General features: G+C 41.4%; 2 protein-coding genes across 3 annotated transcripts; both read right to left on the bottom strand.

Annotated features, from left to right (window-relative positions):
* Positions 1 to 410: 410 nt before the first annotated feature.
* gdpd3a (glycerophosphodiester phosphodiesterase domain containing 3a) lies at positions 411 to 5744 on the bottom strand. Its single transcript, XM_026361454.1, has 10 exons — positions 5430 to 5744; positions 4927 to 4969; positions 4639 to 4774; positions 3788 to 3833; positions 3580 to 3698; positions 3314 to 3403; positions 2997 to 3130; positions 2669 to 2728; positions 2463 to 2514; positions 411 to 1695 (listed from the first exon to the last, which is right to left on the bottom strand). The coding sequence occupies exons 1-10, from the start codon at positions 5566 to 5568 to the stop codon at positions 1567 to 1569; spliced, it is 948 nt and encodes a 315-aa protein (XP_026217239.1). The 5' UTR covers positions 5569 to 5744; the 3' UTR covers positions 411 to 1566.
* A 2530-nt stretch (positions 5745 to 8274) lies between these two features.
* mapk3 (mitogen-activated protein kinase 3) lies at positions 8275 to 19246 on the bottom strand. Of its 2 annotated transcripts, none has more exons than XM_026369722.1 (9): positions 18799 to 19246; positions 17335 to 17517; positions 15821 to 16010; positions 13515 to 13631; positions 13310 to 13424; positions 13090 to 13221; positions 12759 to 12868; positions 12023 to 12151; positions 8275 to 8699 (listed from the first exon to the last, which is right to left on the bottom strand). In XM_026369722.1, the coding sequence occupies exons 1-8, from the start codon at positions 19011 to 19013 to the stop codon at positions 12032 to 12034; spliced, it is 1182 nt and encodes a 393-aa protein (XP_026225507.1). In that variant the 5' UTR covers positions 19014 to 19246; the 3' UTR covers positions 8275 to 8699; positions 12023 to 12031. The 2 variants fall into 2 exon arrangements, with proteins under 2 accessions (XP_026225507.1, XP_026225456.1); XM_026369671.1 differs by having other exon boundaries at positions 8275 to 11181; positions 18799 to 19245.
* Between the last annotated feature and the right edge of the window lie 236 nt (positions 19247 to 19482).

Raw genomic sequence — 19482 nt, 5'->3', positions numbered from 1 at the left:
GTGTGACCGGAGTGCAGCTGGTGGTGCTGTGAAGTAACATTTCTTAATTGGTTATCTATAAAGTCTAAACTCATTACATAAAGTCATACTGACATGATTACTTGTTAATGATTAACAGTAGGTATTCATGATGCAGTTTGTCCTGTATTAAGTCAACATGCATTAGTCAATTTTGATTTTTATGATTTATTCCTCTATTGTAAAGAGCAATTATTCACATCTGAGAAGCTAAAAGTGACATTTTGGTCTAAAATGGAATAATACATGAAAACCATTTTAAATTTCTGTCATCTGACAGATTAATTCATAAACTAATTTGAGCTACAATAAAACACGTTCCTCAGAGACAGGTTTTGTCTTTTCAGTCTGGATGACATTTAAACAAAGAAGAAAACATTCTTCAAGCGCTCTCAGGCAGGTATTCAAATCCTTTATTTAGTCAGTCAACGGGTTTCGACTTCACAGAGTCTTCATCGGTGCAGAAACAGTGAAACCAGAATGATGATGTTTGTAGATAACAGCCCAGACACGGATGCAGAAGTGAAAAAACTATCACAATGACATTGAAGTCACTGACATCCTAAAAAGAAAAAGAGAAATGACAACAATGTGTGGTCCTACACCTCAAAATAGCACATCCCCATCAGTAAGGACAAGCCAGAGAGATATTTATAAAGCAATTTTTAAGATGTTTTATTTAAATATCTCCAATGATCCTCTCTGCCCTCAGTGGTCACCTCTGTTATTTGCATTAACAACCTTGGTCTTCACTGATTTCAGTTCTTTCTCTCACGTGTCACACTGCAAGACTTAGCTGCTCAGAAAACACAGGCTTTGTTTCACCAACACACTGGTTGATTATTATCAGTGGACTTTGACCGCAGCCTCTGAAAACTAGGACGCAGTTGAGGTTTCCTGCACATGCAACTCCTCCGTTTATATGATTGTATATAATAAACACGACACTGTGCTGAACACAGACGCACAACACAGCATAGACACCACATTACTACACTTTACTGGTGTATATGTATTTCCACTAGTGTAACCTTTACTTGTTCCCAAACCCATTGTTCTTTTCATCCTAAGACCAGAACAAACAACATACTGTACAATCCCGAGTGAACTGTGCTAGATAATATATTTGTATTTATAATATATTAAGTCCAACACCTCAAACCAATCAAATAATGTCAGAAAATACCTTCAGTCACAGTCAAAACAAAGACACATTTACTGTCTTATCATGACAAGAGGGATGTCCCATGACCATAGTCCAGCTGGTTAAATATTTACTGTATTTACTTTTAGATTAGATAGGAAATCATTGGCTAGTTTTTGTTGAACACTGTCTGAAAGGCTGAGGGTGGAGAAACTGACAGCAGATCACATCACAGTGAGGTAATTCTATCAACAGTGATTGAGGTTTGAAGAGCTGAATGATCATGAGTGATCTTGTCACGGGTGTTACGCCTCTTTTAGCGTCTCCTTCTCCTGTTTTTATTTTATGCAAGTCTCACTCAGGAGGAAGCTGCTGTTCGTGACTAGTTTGGATGTGGTTCGAGGTCATTCCTGACTTCTGTTCCTGCAGAGGTAGCTTGTCAGATGACATGGGTAGTCAGTCATCACCCCCGTGGCGCCCAACTCAAACGCTGCCTTTATGTCCTCATCCTCATTGCACACAAACAAATGCACCTGCAATAATAGATACATCAGTATTTGTATAGTAATCAATTATCCGTAAACGATCCTGGAAACCAGAGACCCTCTTTAAAGGATGAGACTGGTGTTACATCCAAAACATCACATACAGACACTAAAACCAACAGTGAATCGCAGTGTAATTGCAGAGAGACACAGATACACAGGTTCTCATGCACTGGCATAGACCAACTGTGTAACCTGCGGTGTAGGCTCTGAGTAGAAGCAGAAGCTTTAGAAACATCACGCTGATGTTAAAGAACTAGCAGCAATAAAGACTGAAAGTTGTGTTGCCTTTATATGACCCAATGAGTGGCACCACAAAGACTACAGCCGAAGGCCAACTAGCACACACAGTACGTTCAGTGTCTGCTTTGGAGGAAATAACTCTCCACACCAGCAGGTGGCAGTAATCTGGATTTGTGGTAAGATGTTACAAACAGCTCTACTGTTGTCAGTAGTTTGGTTGTTGCATTGATTTGCTAAGTTGAACAAGCAGTCATGGGGTCTGCTACCTGATTCACAAAAGTGGCCCCGACTAGAGCATTTCTCAGAAAGAAGAAACATGTGACATCTCACAGAGAACAGTGTCGTGGCTCCTAGAGGTCTTTTTAATAAGATAAACAGAGGTCCCGAATTTACAGATTTACACATGTGACACAATTAAACACAATTTATTGTTGGTTTTAACATTTGTGTGGTGTAATTTGAATATCACTTATACAATTCTACGTTCAAGATTAATAATGCTGGTTTCATACCTGAATCCCACGGTCTGCGAGGTGAGTAAAGAGACTCTTCCTCATCATCAATCTGACACAAAAATAAATAAATAAATAAAACCCATGCAATATTTGTTCTATATAAACTGCTAATTCATAATTCCAGTTTTAATTCCAGTTAGAATTGCAGATAGGAACATTTAATTTGCTTTTAGAAAACAAATCAGCAGCAAATCGTCACTCACTTTTCTAACAAAGAGGCGATCAGTCTGTTTCTCAAGATGGGGCTGTCAGGAATGAACGTCCTTCAGCGCAAAGAGACAGAGAGAGAGACACAAACTGTACTGTGACACATTTATCTAACACAACAGGAAAGAGACGACCAATCTAACAGACGGCAGTAGAACACAGAGTAAAAACTAAATGGAAGAAGATGGTTAAAATCCACTCAGATGTTTACTTTATCTGTTTTTAATCATCAGATGTCTTGAAAGATTCATTTGTTTGTTTGTACTTGTCTGATTGAGCTTTAGCTGTGTGTACGTTATATGGAATAAATCTGTCAATCTCCACCTGTTCATGATGCGCAGCAGGTAGAACTGAAGTAAACTCTCTTCCAGAGGCACAAAAGGCAGAAGGCCGGTGTAGAAGAGAAGCAGCAGCAGCACACCTCGGTTCATGGTGAAGCTGTGCGGCATGGAGTCGTTCTACGAGGAAGCAGAGAGAGTCGGGGTAACAACACTGATACACAGACAGTGTTAATTAACCTGAGGACCTCAAACAAACTGAGCTGATGGTGCAGTAAAGGAAGCTGATTAATGAGCCGTGCTGTGTAACTATAGGTGTAACTCTATGAAGGTAACTCTGTCTCCCCCAGGTGGTTACTGTACCACTTTGAGGCATTCCTTCATGATGCTGGACTCCACAGAGGCCCAGACAGTGATCTCCTCCCTGTTGTATCTCTTCGCCATGTCAGACACCTACAGACAGAAAAGATTTAATATGAAGGTGATGAAGAGGCAGCAAAACACTCAAACACCTTAAACCAGTGGTGGCCTTGAGGGCCCTGCTTCAGTCAGATCATAAATTACAGATGAAAATTAGTATTTTGAGAAAAGTGCTGAGGCTGTGGTTTGTTTTTTTAGGTGTAATGAACCTTTGTGATGAGCTGCTTGTTGTTCTCTTTGATTTCCACGCTGATAGGCATCCTAGGAAACTTCTTGAACACATCTTCCAGCAGAGCAATCTTCCTGTCTGCACCGCTGCTGTAGTGACCTGAACACAGACATGCACACGTACATACTCACCTACGGCTTCGTTAAACGACTCTCTGTTAATGAGGGAGAACATGTGGAGCAACTCACCTTCATAAAATGTCACCTCCAGTCTCTCCTTATACAAAGGCAAATCCTGAAAGAGTGAAGATGCATATGGAAAGAATAAATAGTGGGTCTGTTGCTGCTGAGTTGCAACATGAGTTTGCAGTTGGCTAAAAATACAATTGAAGTTCATCCAGAGTAAACATGTCAAGAAACCAGCTTTGTTTTCAGCAAGCAAATAAATCCTGCGTTCATTTCTTAAGAACTTTACTCCAACTGATATGTACTGACTTAGAAATGTTCTTGTATCCATTGCTTGACATGTTCTTTCCAGTAATCATATTGCAGCGTTTAGTTTTCACCAGTAACTGGATCTTTCAGATACTGAACTAACTGTGTGACTTCTTAAAACAACTGGCTGCAATTTCTGTCAACCATGACCGTGATTCATTATTATAAATACTGTTCCAGAGTACACAGATACATACACAAGCATCTTCTGTCTGCTGTGCAAATTCAACTGTGTTATCCATGTTCTCTTTAGTATTCAGTATCTTACATTACGGAAGTAATTGTTGCTCAGTTCTTGTAAACAGTAAAAGTTATACACATACATTTTATAGAGTGTGCAGAGTACACACCCTCCATATCTTCCCTCTTATCTCTGATTTGAAATGTAGGGGAGTATTTAGGTGACATGTAAATGTTCTATAACTCCTGTGTTTGGGATTAAAATGTCTTCTCATTTTGTCTCTTCCTGTTTTTTTTTTTTTTTTTTTGTGTAACAAACCCCATCTTTGTCAGCACAGGTGCACAGAAATTAAAACCACTACATGTCCGCACAGGTGTTGTATCCTTTGTCCGAACAAGCAGAGCTATAGGATCTGTCCTCCCACCTTTAGGTCGAGTGAGGAGATGGTGACGTCGTAGCCGGTCTGCCTCAGCAGATTGTCATCATGAGAGACCACCACGTGTCCGTCTTTTGTTAAATGACAGTCGAGCTCCAGCATCTCGGTGCCTTGTTCCACGGCACTGAAGCAAAATATGAGACACAAACTTAGAGACTAATAATTTGTAATTAGTAGCCTGTGTGAGTTTTAGGCAGCTCTGACACTGTGCACATTTAGTAACCAGTACCAGGTGATGTTCTAAGTGCAGCAGCTCACTTCTTGCTCAGTACTCACTTTGTGAACGCCTCCATGGTGCTTTCTATCCTCTCCCCACTTCCTATAAAAAAACACAGAATACACACACTTTGCTACGTCTTCTAAGCCATTAGTTTATTATTATTTACTTTTTGTCACATATACGATGAGAAAATGGTTATTTCTGTAAAGACTTACAGATAAATGTGATACAGGAACACATTGGTGGATAAAATGGCTTTTCACGTTTGCATACAGATTAGGGGTCTTGATCTTGACTGTCTAATTTTAAACACACTGTGCTTGTGTACAGAACTAAAATGAAGACAGTTGTGTTATTGTTTAAATACAAATTCATCTGATTCTGACTTCAAGTCCAGCAAAAATACTGGAGTAGTGCACGTTTGCATCATCTTAGCTACTTCCCGGTGAGAAAACCTTGGTAAACCCCTGGCTGCTGACTGACACTATCCACATCAGGTTCTGAGTCACACAATTCGATTATGGATCTCGTCTCTGTGCAGCCACTCGCCGTCTCTTACCTCCTCTGTGTGAGATGTGTCTGCTGAAAAAAGCTGAGCGTTTCCTCTTGTGCAGAATGTGTGGGTTCTTCAGCAGGATCATGGAGGTGAGGGCGTATCCTCCCACTGCTGGGAGCACGAAATACAAAAAGCTGCTCATCCTTTTCTGAAAATAACGCCCAGTGAGCACCTGAAGGTGTCTGTACGATCTCACAGATTTACTGTGAAGTTAAGTGTCCCTGTCGAGCAACAACCTTTGTTAAGCTCTTAATGCAACCAGGTAGTGAACAGATCCAAGAGCTCGACTGAGACCTGCTCTGTTATCTTAAAAAAAAAAAAAAAAACTGGACAGACTGGTAAGACCCAACAGAGTCTTTCATTACATGGGAATTGAGCAAGTCTCTGTCTTAGTCACTCTCAGCAAAGACGCCTGAACCCTGCAGAGCTGTAAAAATCAGTTAATGAAGAACCAGCTCTCTAATCCTGAGCTCACCTCATCACTCGCTCTCTTGCTCTCACTCACCTCTCCTGTGCCTGTGGCAACACTATTTCACTCTCGATAGGCTGCTTTTGTGTGGCTTTGTGTGTGCATGTGTCATACCTGGGAATGGCATGTTTGCCAACACTTTGCTGCGATTTATTTTAATCTGTTTGATTTGTTTGGAGCATTTTGATACAGAACACATCCAACACTAAATTAGCTTCTTGGTAAACTCGAGTTAATCAGGCAGAAAAGCAGCTGTTTGCATCTGTTCTCCTTTCCAGACACAAACTGTTGATGTCCCATTTGAACAAAAGCGCCATTTGCAGTGCAGGATATTAGCCGTGGTGTATTTGATAAAAGGGATGTGGTGATGTGTGGAGATATGTAAACTCAACTCTGACAAGGTCAAAATTACAAAAGCAGCTGGAGGCACGCATGGTCCACATGCAGTACAAAGTCAGCACAGTGTAGGTACTGTATTGTTCATGCAGCTTCAGTAACAACACTATAGAAAGTGACAATTGTGTGAAGGACAAGCCCGTTTTCACCAGAACAGAGAACTCTATTCATCGCTGTGGAATGTGGCTTTCTGGCATTTTCTCACTCGTATAGGTTTATACCTTTAAACACATAAGGAGAAGTAAATCAGTGATTTTCAAAGATTACGTCCAACGTTTGTTTGCTTTTTTTGTTCCCCTGTTTTCACATTTTAATGTAAGCAGGCGCTGGTGCCGTCATTCCAGTCATGGCCAAGGAATCTGGGAATGTTGGGAGGGAGAATCCACGCTGAGACATGTCGCGAAGAGAGATGAGAAAAGTTAAACAGCAGGAAAAACAAGTTAACAGCGCTGAGGCCGGTTCGAGCTACCGGGGTAACTGGAGGCAAGTTTAGAAACGTTTGTAGACTAGAAGAAGGAAAAGACGCAAAAGAGTCAAACATCAAGCTTAGATTTTTATCAGTAAGAAGAAGATGATCAATAATAATAAATGTCTTCATTATTAATATTATAATATATTAATAATAATAATAATCTGTTTTGCATCATACATTTATCTTGTATCTCTTTTTAGTGTTTTTATTCGTGTTCATCATTTCTTCTACCATTTTGCACCATTAGCAGTCGGTTCATGTCTATTTGTAATTGTTTTGAATTAGTTTGTTTTTCTCTGCAGCTTGTTTTGCATCATTTGTGTCAAACCTGTGGTTGTTTTGTGTCTCTTTGTAGTTGTTTTGTGTCCATGTGGTCTTTTTGCATCCATTTTTAATTCTTTTTGCAAGAATTTGCAGTAATCAGTTTGTATCAGTGTTCTTATGTTTCATCATTTCGTTTTTGTGTCAATTTATGGTAATTATGTTTACTTGCAGCGGTTTTACATCATGTTGTTTCTCAGAAGTCGCCATCATTTCATTATAGAACAATCTGAATTCAATTTGAGAAAAACAAATCAGAAATCCTTTGTATAAAAGTCTCTTTCTCAAACTGGTTGCGGGTGTTTGACAACATGTAACAGATGCTGAAACTAAAGACACAAAGAGAAAATAAAACAATCAAACCATTTTAACAGTATCAGGAAATTTTATTTAATTTTATGTATATAATTCTGTTTCTTTGTTAATTGTTTAATTCATAATACCCATCGAATATACAGACTATAACCCTCAATAACTCATAACTCTTTGACAATCTACTTAAATCTTCTTTTAAAATAATTCCTCATAAAGATCTTGGAGGGGAAAAAATAAATCAAAGAAAAAAACAAACAAAACAAACAAAGTCAAAACACTGCCATTGATAATCACGTCTATAAGAGAAATAAGGAAGAAAACAAAAACAAAAATAAAAACAGCCTAATAATTAAAAAAATGATACAACTTTAACTCCTTTTTATGTAAAAAAAAAAGAAAAAATCAATCACCAATATAACAACAATAATAAGCAATAATAAGAACAGCCATTTAAAAACAACAATATCTGGAAACAGGCCTGGTGACAGTCAGGCCTCTAGACTCATTGATACCGTGTGAATGTATGTGGTGTGTTTAAGTGCAACTCGTCACAACAAACACCCAGATCCACTCCTCCCGGAAAGGGAGTGTGTGTCAGGAGGACATCGAAATGTGGTCCTCTCGGTTCCCAGTGAGATGCTTGGTGTGGTGGCAGGTCGGAGGAAAAGGAAAAACAAAAACAAAATGTGCCTAAGCTAAACCGCATGTAGGAAACACAGATGTTGTGCTGCTCAAAACAGATGTAAAAGCACAGGTATCTGCAGGGGGAGGGCCCACACTGCCAGGAAACGGTGCACACTTCCAAAACACACACACACACACACACACACACACACACACACACACACACACACACACACACACAGAAGACTAAATGAGCCTTGGCGTTTTGTTATTGATGAGCAGATACACATTTTTACACAGATGATGACACACAAACGCTGAAACTTAAAGCTTTAACGAGTAGGAGACAAGACCAACCAAAATAACGACCACAAAAAGAAGGGGGGGTGGGGCAGAGCGTGGCTGGTGAGACAAAGTGCAGGCGTGCTGATTGAGTTGTGATCAGAGAGAGTTTCCTGCTCGTATGATGTGTGGTCCAGGTGAGGCAGGAGGAAATGAGTTCACTAATCCCACTGTGGAGAAGCAGACAGTGGGGAGGAGGAGAGGGAAGGCAGCCCTTTGAGTAAAGCGTGGTGAGTTGAACCAAAAGATGAGCGTCACCACATGCACCAAAAAGCCTCAACCCATGGTGCTGGATATGGTTTCGGAGAAAAACTGCCTATGACCCAGCTCGAGCCTGAGACATGAAACAAAACAAGGATTTAGATTTTGCTGCACAACGACAAGACCAGTGAGAAATCGAGATGTGGATCAGAGAGGATCCAGTGCATGTCTTGGAGGCGGGGGGACAGTGTGGGGGGGTTCTTTTACTGGTCTTAGTGCAATAGGCAAAAATTAGTGCAGACTGAGCTGGTGACTGAGCTGGACCCGGGGGTGGGGCTCCACCAAGCAGCAATAAGTACAGTCACATCCAGAACACAGAGAGGAGGGAGGGAGACACCGACTGACAGGGATGCACAGGAACCGTGTCACAAGCACACAGTGAACGAAACAAACACATCCAGTATGTCGACAAGTAGCCAGGAACACAGGCGAAGACGGGAGGGAACAGAGAGCGGCAAAGTGGGCAATCATAAAGTGATGATGAGCAGAAATGACTGTTCAGCAGCCTCCTACGTTTAATTATTTTGATGTTGATTGAGCAGTTTTTCTATTTCTAAGTATGAAACGCCAAAGAGGTCACGACTCGTCTCCTCACCACTGCTGCTAGGTGTTTAACTTAACTTGGCTTAATATCACCTGCTAGCCTCTTGTAAACTGGCACCACCACAGAAATCAGTGGTGCACGCTGTCGGGTTTCGCCACCGAACAGGATAGTGTTCATGTGCACACCAAGATATACAAAATAATATTAAAACAGGTAGAAAGCAGTGAAGGGTAAACAGGACGAATCATGACCCTGTGGCTTTTCATACTAAAGGCAGCAGAACACCGAGCTACAGTCACAGACTTGTCATAACAAGAAAAGCACACGAAGGGTTACTACACATTAACGAGGATGCTCCATGTAGGTGAGCCAGTTACAGGGTGCTGGCACGATTTACTGGGACACTTCACGGAGCCGAGTCATTGTTAACGAACTTCTTCCACGTGTATTTTTCCTGGTGTGACAATTCAAAAAGCCTGTTGTGAAAGAGGTCTACTGGCTGATATTATCATAATGTGGAAGTTGCATTTGACCACAGACAAGTATGGCCACGTGGCTTAGTGAATAATTCAGATTAGGGCCCTGACTTGACAGTTTTAAGCCTAAAAGATTGGGATGGAGCCAACAGTAGCAGATAAGGATGCAGAAAAAAAAAAAAAAAAAAAGGCCAATATCAACCAGACCCCATTTTCCAGAATGGTGTTCCCTAAAATAAATGGTTTTGGAAATGGAGGATTTGGTTAGAATTTGTGATCTGGGGGTCGGAGACTAGTTCACCAGCCAAGCTGCAATGCATTTGCTACAGGAATGTAATTTCATACAGGAATGTAATACTGACACTGAAGAACAAGTGGATGTTATTTCCGTGTTTTACACAGTACTGTGGCGGCATTTCCACATCGGCTTCTGCATTTTTGTCTCCTGATATAGTAAATTGTTCTGAAGTCCAATTCTCACAGTGTACATCTGTCTTTTTTATCACTGGGAAGGATTACAGCATTTGGCATTACACAGAGCATCGTGGATCATCTGGAAAATGGGGTTTAGATATCAGATTGGATTTTCTGCCATTATGTCTGATTTGTTCCAATCACGTAGCACCTTCTGAATATATCTGACCTTCCACGAATGATGGGAGAGTTCAGTTTTTCTGCCCTTGTAGGTCAAGAATTCACAAACAGATATTCCTTAGCTGCTCCACGGCCAAGTTCCTTGAATCTCTCTGTCACTTTGGTAAATTTCCGGAATGCATGCATTCACATGAACATCATACTGTTTTTCCATAAGGGAAAAAAAAATATCAAAGAACAAGAAAAAGGAGTCTTTAAACCTGCCAACATGCCAGTAAAAACACTGAATGTTTGAAAAACTAAGTGTTCAAAAATGACTTAAATGCAAATATAAATCCCAAAACATACAAATACGACTCTGAACTGACTCAAAGACACTCGAAACAGTCGTGTACAAACGTAAACTGCGACAAGCACACTTAAAAAGAAAAGAAATAAAAAAGCTTTTATAGTTTTGTATATACATACACACATCCAATTAGCATAACCGTTCTTTTAGGCTTCGGTTTTTCCAGGTTTGTCATTTACATGGAGCAAGACAGAGTTACGGTGTTGGTTAATACAGTAGTATGTGTTTATATGAGAGGGCGCGACAGAGAGGAGAGATCAGCGACAGGTGTAAGAGAGATGAGCAAAAGGGTTTGATGAAGGTGAAGAGAATCAGGATGAGGTGAGACACTTGAGACACAGCTGGAAAATAATAAAACTAATGTGTGGTGAGAGGATGGAGAGTCCAACAAGGACAAAACTGAAACAGTACAACAGAGCCAACCACAGAAATCAAAGTTAAACTTAGCTCTCTCTTGCAGTAGAAATGGAAAGATAAGCAGTTAAATGTTCGTATTTCTTGTTTTCTCAAAGATGCATTTTCCTTTTGTTTTAGCATGTCGTTTGGAGTTTTCTTGTTCCAAGCCTGTGCGCGGCTTTGTCACTCTTTAGGGCTACGTAAAGAAAAAGAAAAAGAAGAAGAAGAAGAAGGATATCAAGACACAATTTTAAACAACGTCCTAAAAAGGTGGTATTCAAGTTCTGTGTAGATGAAAACTCAGAGCTGCAGCGAACAGACCGGTTATGTTATACTTATGTTGCACAGTGTTAGTTTCTTTATGCCTCACACAGATTCAAATGAGGGCTGTGTTCCCGAAGACAGAACCACAACACCGAACAGTTCATGTTTTCTATTGCAGTTTTGGTTTCAGATCTCTTACAACTCTGATGTTAAAATCTATATGGTGTTTTGTCCGATCTGCCATTTAAGAGACATGCAAATCACTTCCCAGTTCATGAAGAGCTTACTTTTCTTGCCATGAGAATTTCTTTTCCTTCACTTTTTGAGGGTTGACCATCTCATTCTCTAGTTTGTAGTGACACCAGTTGCCCAAACACAAATATTACAAAACGCAGACTGTCACAATCTTTCCAAACCTCTTAAATGAACATGCTGCGCAACCTTTATTTCCCCTTTCAGAGACTATGTATAAGATGTTTTTTAGGAACTGATTTGGTTTTTGTCTGATTCTCTCCTTGCCACCTTGTATGTACATGAATTGTGCTGTTGTGCTATTCACTAATTAGCAGTTGAGGTTGCGTTTAAATAGAAGCACAAATAGCAGATGCTCTACTGACATCTAGTGGTCTGCAATCAAAACCAATCCTATTCAGAAATTCAGATAAAACTTACTAAGGGCTGATTGAAGTTGTTCATTAGTGTATATTTACTCAACTTGGTTCTTTTTTAACGTTATTTTTTTGGTTTGCGCTCGTCTCTGTGTGCCTATGTACCTGTGTGTCTCAGGAACCCTGGTAGTTTTCCTGGAAACGAGCAGTTTCCTCAAAGATCAGTTCCTTCAGCTTCTCCTTGGGAAGGTCATCCAGTTCCATGGAGAAGGTGAAGGGCTCCTCTGCTACCGGCTACACACAAACACACATTTTACAAACCTTTAGCGTTCGCCAGTCATTCACTTCCATTACGCTGAGGCAACATCCTGTCACCAAACAGCAGCAGCAATGAACAAGAGGTATTGTTTTGAAAAATGTTAACACCTTAAGATGGAGAGGATTTATATGGTGTGAAAAGAGCAGTGCGATGTCAGAAATACATCCTTCAAAAACTGCTGGGCAACAGTTATATTTTGAAACTGGAAAACCAGCACAGTGCTGTTTGCACTTAGATGAATTAAGATGTGATTAGTGAGTGATTACATTCTTTAAGCTGTCTCCAGCTGAAGCACAGAGCAAACGTAATACTTACTGCATTGCAAACTCAGCTAAGAGATTTCCCAGCACAAAGCAGGAAAGACTCACATTAAATCGCATTAAAAGCAGCTGGATAGTGTAGTGCTAAGATCGAGGAGACTGGGGTTCGAATCCCGGCTGTAGCTCCAGGAACAGCTTGAGCTAAACACACTCAAGCTCAATACTGAGTTGAGTTAAGATGAGTTTTGTTTTCTTCTGTGTGTTTTTCTCTTCAGTTTGCACAAAATCATCAAGTTGTAATCAGATAAAATTGTGTGCTAACCTCATCAGTGGGATCGTAGTACTGTTCCAGGTAAGGATGAGCCAGGGCCTCCTCAACGCTGATGCGTTTGATGGGGTTGAAGGTCAACATGCGGCCCAGCAGGTCCAGAGCTGCATTAGATTGGTCAGATGTTTCAGTTACAGTAAAATACAAAATCTAAACTCGTGCATCAGTTAAATCTGTTTACCAAGTAACCTCAGCCTGTTTGAACTGAAGTGTTGATCCACATTCCTCAAATTAATCTGTAGGTTTTGTTATTTTAACTATATACGACCCAAATATCATCCGAGAATCCGCCTCTACAAATAAACAACAGGCTATATTTCCATACCTTTAGGGTCTGCCTTGTAGAAGAGCTTCTCCCAGGGGATCTTGGGTTTTTCAGGCAGGGACTGCAGGTAGTTTCTCGCCTTCATGTTGATGATGCAGTTCAGATCTTCTTGAGATGGAGAGCCAAGGACGCCTGCACATGGACAAAAATTAGGGTCAGCTTCGCATATGGCTGCTCTGTGTGTGAACAGTTGGTGAAAAGAGTGGAAACACTGTCTCACCCAGTATGTGGTTGAGCTGGTCCAAGTAGTGTTTCCCTGGGAAGATGGGCTTGTTGGACAACATCTCAGCCAGGATGCAGCCCACTGACCAGATGTCAATGGACTTGGAGTAGCCCTGAAACACAAACAAATGAATACAGTAAAAAAACAAACAAACAAAAAAAACCTGAGGATAGAAAATCAGTCACTCAAACACCCACACTACCTTTGAGTTGAGCATGATTTCTGGAGCCCTGTACCAACGTGTAGCCACATACTCTGTCAAGAAACCCGTGTGGTCGTGCTCAGGGTCGGCTATCCGCGCCAGGCCAAAGTCACAGATCTGAGGATGACGTCAACACACACTCATTAACACACACACACACACACACACTTCATCACACCTAAAAACCTTCCGACATCAAAGTGAATGTGAATGTTCTAATGTGAAACTAAGTGGGAAGATAATCAAATTTTAATTTTTAAAAGCAATTTTGTGATTTTTATTTTTTACCCGATAACAAATTCAGCTGTTACCTGTGAGGTTTTGGTTTGTGTTTGTGTGGAGTGACACTCTTGAACACACTGATGACTGGTAATTGGTATAGCTGACCAACCAGAGACTGGGGGTAGCTCTTTAACGTCTAAAGCTAAGTGTCATCTCTTGCTCTTTGACACTATGGTTTGCAGAACGCCTGCGTTCATTTCTTACCATCTTCATCCACTTTCACCCACTTCCTCTGCAGGTTTCACATGAAACCTAGTGCAGATTGTGTGCATGTGAAGTCTGATGGGAAAAGTGTTGCTTCTCTTACTGGGTTAGAACTTGTAACCTTTACATAATCTTAATTTTTTTAAACTTTTTAATCTGTAGATACAGTACGTTTCAGGGCTCTTCGGCTGTTCCAGTTTCTATTTTTCCTATTTTTATGTCTCTTTCTTAAATTTGACTCCTGCCAACAATCTACAGTACAGAGGTTGTGCCATCAAAATTTTTGTTTGATTGCTTTTGTAGAAAGGATGTGAAACTTACAAGAAACACAGTGAACACTTCTAGATTAGGTCATGGAAGGAGGAAAGGCTTTTGTAGAAGAGGTAAGCCTACTAAATCAAATTACAAGTTGGAAGCTTAGTGGTAATGACATTGAAGTCGTTTGACTGTGGTGTGCTTTGTTGATATCTTAACAATATAATCTGTGGAGATTATCTTCCTGAACAAACATATTTAAAAAGGACTATAAAATTGTACTGTACGTAACTTGGTTGTGTTGTAGGTATGATGTTCAGCCAATGAAATGTAGTTAGGACCTAACCAGAAACTTAAGAAGAGTCACTGGAGAATGCAAGACTACTATACTCCAAAGTAAGATCAGTCGTGCAGGGAATGGCAGGAATGTGACGTTAAGCTTCCCTCTAAGCTTTTTTTTTTTTTTTTTTTTTAAAGCATTTTCTTACATATATTATTTTGCTCAAATTATTTTCAGCACCAGAAATCCTTAAAAAGAATACAAATATGTAGCACCCACTTATAAATGTAAAGTGCAGCCGCAATAACAGGGTTTTATTTTGGTAGTCTGGAAAAACATATCCATGTATTTCTGTCCCACAGTGGAATGTAGGAGAGACCCGCTACAACATGTGCTGACTTTGTTCTTTGCTCCTCCCACATAATCCATGGATTGGTGGTTGTCTGCTCAGAGTTCACAAGTGCACTCAGAGGCAAAGGGCTAAGAGAGCCTTGATGGTTCATATTAACAATAAACCAGCAACGAGGGCCTGCGTTGTGTTTAGACAGTTGTGGCTTTGAGGTTTTGAATAACACTTTGGATGCGGTTCCCAAGTTGGAAACGGAGAAAGTGATGGCAACATTATAGGTCTGAGCAGTCGGGGCCACACCCTTTACGCATTAAACATCCTGCAGCCGTATTGTGTTATGGAAAATTGATTCTAAAGGTACTGATGCTTATTTGGACAAGAAACGTTATTAGTTTAACTTTCTAAGACCCTGGCAAACAAACATCACTTCCTGCACCCCAGATGTATTCCACGTCTGGACATTTATATGTAACAAGATCAGGAAACAAAAATGTCTGATTATATTTAAAGTAAAAATGACAAAAGTCAGGATCATTAAGATGAGATAATGATGTTAATGTTATGTTTAAAGCACTTAAGTAACCTGGTTAGAGTCAGCTTTCTCCGGACGTTGATTTCTATGGGTCACGTAAATGAGAAATTTGGTTCCTATAATTAGAGTCGGGGATTAGAGGAACCTGATTAGGAAGATTTCAATTAGGCTTCTACTGGAGAAGGCTGATTTCTCTGTCAATCAAATCCAACATTGCTGAGATTTTTTTACAGTTCGGTTCAAAACCTGTTTAACTTGCCTATGGTAACATTTCGATAACATAATGAAAACAAAAGCATAGTGGTTGTTCAAGATTTAAAAAGGAGCACTGACTTATCCTCCATTTAAATAACTTGTTTCACTGGTCATGATGGTTGTGCGAGTGTGCGAGTGTGCGAGCCGACCTTGAGGTCACACGTAGTGTTGATGAGCAGATTGGAGGGCTTGAGGTCACGGTGCAACACGTTGGCGGAGTGAATGTACTTGAGGCCTCGCAGGATCTGGTAGAGGAAATAGCAGACGTGGTCATTGCTCAGCCTCTGGCTCTTCAGCAGCTTGTACAGGTCTGTCTCCATCAGAGTCTGCACAATGTAGCTGAAAGGACACGAGGGTCAAGGACAACAACAGGGCAGTATCTGAGGGGTGTTTTTAAATTTCTTTTACATTCAACAGCAACACAAGTTGCTGAATCAAACTTCATTTTCCACGTGTACAGCTTTGCTTGAACATGTATTCACAGGTTTTGGGTATTTAGAGGCAGCAGAACATTAAACCACACACCCTTGGCCATTAATCGGCCATGCTTCCAGCTTCCAGACACACGGATCCTCTGTCATAATTTCTAGACTTAATCTTAGATTGAAATATCTAAAAAGCTGCATCTAGAATGAGGCCTGGATTTTGTTACATCGCCCCTAATCAGACTTCATTACAAGTCAGCAGCAACAATACGACAAAGTGGAGCAAGTAAGCAAAAAAACAAGATACACACAAACACAATACAAGTACATCACACATTTTCTTTGCACTTTTCTTGGGACAAAGAAGCTTTTCAAGCAGAAACCACCAGTGTGCAGGAGTCAGCAACACTCTGGCCGGCCGTGCCTTCAGTTCACCGCTCGCTGCTGTACAAATGGTCACCGCTGTGTCTCAGGCTGTCTGAAAGGACTAACCTGGACTAAAACTAATACTAACATGTACATTTTACCTTAGAAATGTAACTGATTACAGTCCCAGTGTAATACTTCCAACACCTTTATGTACAAATCTCTGAATACATCTTGCATTAGTCGAGCTACTTTAAATGTCATTTGCATCATCTTTGGTTTCAATGTCCATCAGATAATGCTATTAAACAAAATATTCTAATGGTAAAGTTCTGCTGCCGTCAGCAGTAGCAGCTCAAATAGTCCCATGTGCAGCCTACATTCAGGTTGTAAAGCCATTAATGTCTAATGCCATTAAGGTTCTCTTCCCTTCTAACCATCCTGCTGGACTCATATGGCCACAACAATTTTGAAGCTGGGCTGGATTAATAACTCTTTGTTTGGTGAGCACACAGGCACGCTGCCGTACAAAACAATAACCAAGAGCTGTTGCAATAAAGGTGAAAATGCTTGAATTTTCACTGTGAAGTTTTGTTCCAGGTTATTAAATGTGTTAAAATATGTTCATGATAAACTTTTGTCACTTTTCTTAAAAAAAAAGAAAAAAAAGAAAAAACATACAGAGATTAGAGAGAAAATTATAGTTTCAATGAAGAACGACACAAAGAATCAAAATCTATTAACACTTGTAGACAAAAGATTGGTTATGTTTTTTTAAATTGATCCTATATTAAACAATGTTTGGTATCATGTGTGTGTACGGGATGCAGATGGATGCACTGAGATGCTTTCTGAAAAGCAAGAAAGGATACACATCTCTCATTTGGTCAATGTGCCGTGCCCTGAGAATGTCATTAATGCCGATGATATTCTCATGGTGGAAACGCAGCAGGATCTTGATTTCTCTCAGTGTGCGCTGGCAGTACGTCTGGTGCTCAAACGGGCTGATTTTCTTGATGGCGACACGCTGGCTTGTCAAGTTGTCAGAGGCAGAGCTGGACAGGGCAGAAAGCACACAACAGGTCTCATATTACACACTGCAGGATTCACAGACAGTGATGGTATCAGAAACTGGGCTGGAGCCAGGCTCCCGCTGCAGAAAAGATGCATTTGTGACACACGTCTTTTTGCAGTGACATGTTGTGAAGTAGTGTGGGTGTCGGCCTGAGTGTAGGTACAGTGTCAGAGTGGTGGAGGTGTACAGTGGATGGAGAAAAGTCAGAGCTGAGAGCAGCTCTGAATTGTGTGTTTTTGGAACCACTGCACTTGTGCATGAAAAAGTAAAAAACTCATCACTTAGTGCGCACTTAGCTTTTAGGATAATATTGTTCAAGCTGTTTTTCTTTTTAGACACAGACACTCATCCAAACAGGCACAACAGAACATTATCTGTGTACACCTGGATTGTGGTGGACATGTGGATTTGAAGCTGGTCCATATCACATGATTAAACCCCCATAAGGTTTACATCACTGCACAAACCAGTGGGCGTTGGCAATGTTTACAAACAGCAAATGCAGGAGCAGTATCATCACATGACCATGATCACGCAAACAAAACAGCACTGTGCTGTCACTCCTGTGGAGAACAGACAGTGATCCACTACCCTGTGTGTGTGTGTGTGTGTGCTGCTCAAATGGGCTCGGCTCTCAGGCGACCATCCACTTTGCACCGACAAGCAGTGCTGTCACATCTGATCTGCACTCACTGCTCAGGCTGCACAGCAGCGATTTGGCAGCGATATCTAGTGCAACAGGGTTGCTCAACATGTCCACACAAGATCACACACAACGATAACACGAGGAATGGCCTCGCTGGAGCTCTCAAATCGCCCTCGCTACCTCTGCAGCAGGTTTACTGCAGGAGAAATGTTTAGCACAATTCAGGTAAAATGTGAACGGGAGACAAACTCCGGACGTGAAATGACAAACGGCGATAAGGAACTTAAATTCGCAGCCAACTTGAGTGTGCAAAGGATTTGTGCTCAGATAGTAAACCACGTCCTGCGCAATCACTCCCTATGTGTTTCCTGTTATAGCCACGCCTGTAGCTACTCAGCTAACCTGCTAACCGCAAAATGAGCTTCCTTGATGTTCAACAGTGTTTTAACGATGGGCAGCAGTTTAAAATACAAATACCGTGTCTGAGCTCACATATACTGTAAAACGCGTGTTGCAAACAACATTAACATTAGCTGACAGTAACGTTATGAGCTAACAAACTGCTCATGTTAGCTAGCACTTTCTACGGCAGCCCCCACAGAGACGACAACTCACCACACCATTCCGTACGCCCCTTCCCCGATGTACGACAGGTTCGTGTAGCGGGGGCCCACATCAAAAATCTGGCCCTTGACGGACTCGGACCCGGGCTTGGATCCCGCAGTTCCAGGGGCTCCATCATGCGCAACAGTGCCCGCTGCCCCGGCAGCAGCAGCAGCGCTGTTGGAGCCTGCGGCCCCGACCGCTGCGGTGCTACTCGAATCCGCCATTCTTCCTCTCCTAACCGCTCCTGCTCTGTCCGTGTGTTTCACCGAGGGACCGCCGCCGCTCTCAGCACGGTTTACCGTCTGTCCGAACCGAACGGGTGGGCTGATGAACGGGAACGGCACCAGGCCTCTCGACTACCGGGCTGTAAATGGATTTCGTGCGCGATCGCGGATTTGGTCTCCGCACCGAGCGTAAATGCGCGTGCCAAGCTACGGTGGTACAGATGCGTTAGATGTGCTCGCCCCGGTGACGCGTTCGGGCGGAGTCGCATCGGTTGGCTAGAGTTCAAACGAGAGGCACCGCCCAACGTGCTCCAGCATTACGGCGAAACAAGCGCCATCTGACAAATAAGTGGGCGTGACGAAATGTGTTGCACGCTGCCTGTTGTGACAAGAAAAATGAGAGTTTATGGTGTAAATAGAGAAAAAGATCGTTAATAAATCATCTAATCCTGATATAATTATGATCTAA

Source organism: Anabas testudineus, chromosome 8 (assembly GCF_900324465.2).
Source record: "Anabas testudineus chromosome 8, fAnaTes1.2, whole genome shotgun sequence".
NCBI lineage: Eukaryota > Metazoa > Chordata > Actinopteri > Anabantiformes > Anabantidae > Anabas > Anabas testudineus.
This window is presented reverse-complemented; position numbering and strand designations above follow the sequence as displayed.

What these genes read in the sequence shown, in the direction of transcription:
- gdpd3a (XM_026361454.1), bottom strand. Translation starts at nt 5,568, where the DNA reads ATGAGCAGCTTTTTGTATTTCGTGCTCCCAGCAGTGGGAGGATACGCC. An exon ending in ACAAGCAGCTCATCACAAAG is followed by an intron (nt 3,404 to 3,579) that starts GTTCATTACACC and finishes TTCTGTCTGTAG; the next exon opens with GTGTCTGACATGGCGAAGAG. An exon ending in CTGCTGCGCATCATGAACAG is followed by an intron (nt 2,729 to 2,996) that starts GTGGAGATTGAC and finishes TTTGCGCTGAAG; the next exon opens with GACGTTCATTCCTGACAGCC.
- mapk3 (XM_026369722.1), bottom strand. Translation starts at nt 19,013, where the DNA reads ATGGCGGATTCGAGTAGCACCGCAGCGGTCGGGGCCGCAGGCTCCAAC. An exon ending in ATTGACCAAATGAGAGATGT is followed by an intron (nt 16,011 to 17,334) that starts GTATCCTTTCTT and finishes GTGTCCTTTCAG; the next exon opens with CTACATTGTGCAGACTCTGA. An exon ending in ACACTACGTGTGACCTCAAG is followed by an intron (nt 13,632 to 15,820) that starts GTCGGCTCGCAC and finishes CGTCATCCTCAG; the next exon opens with ATCTGTGACTTTGGCCTGGC.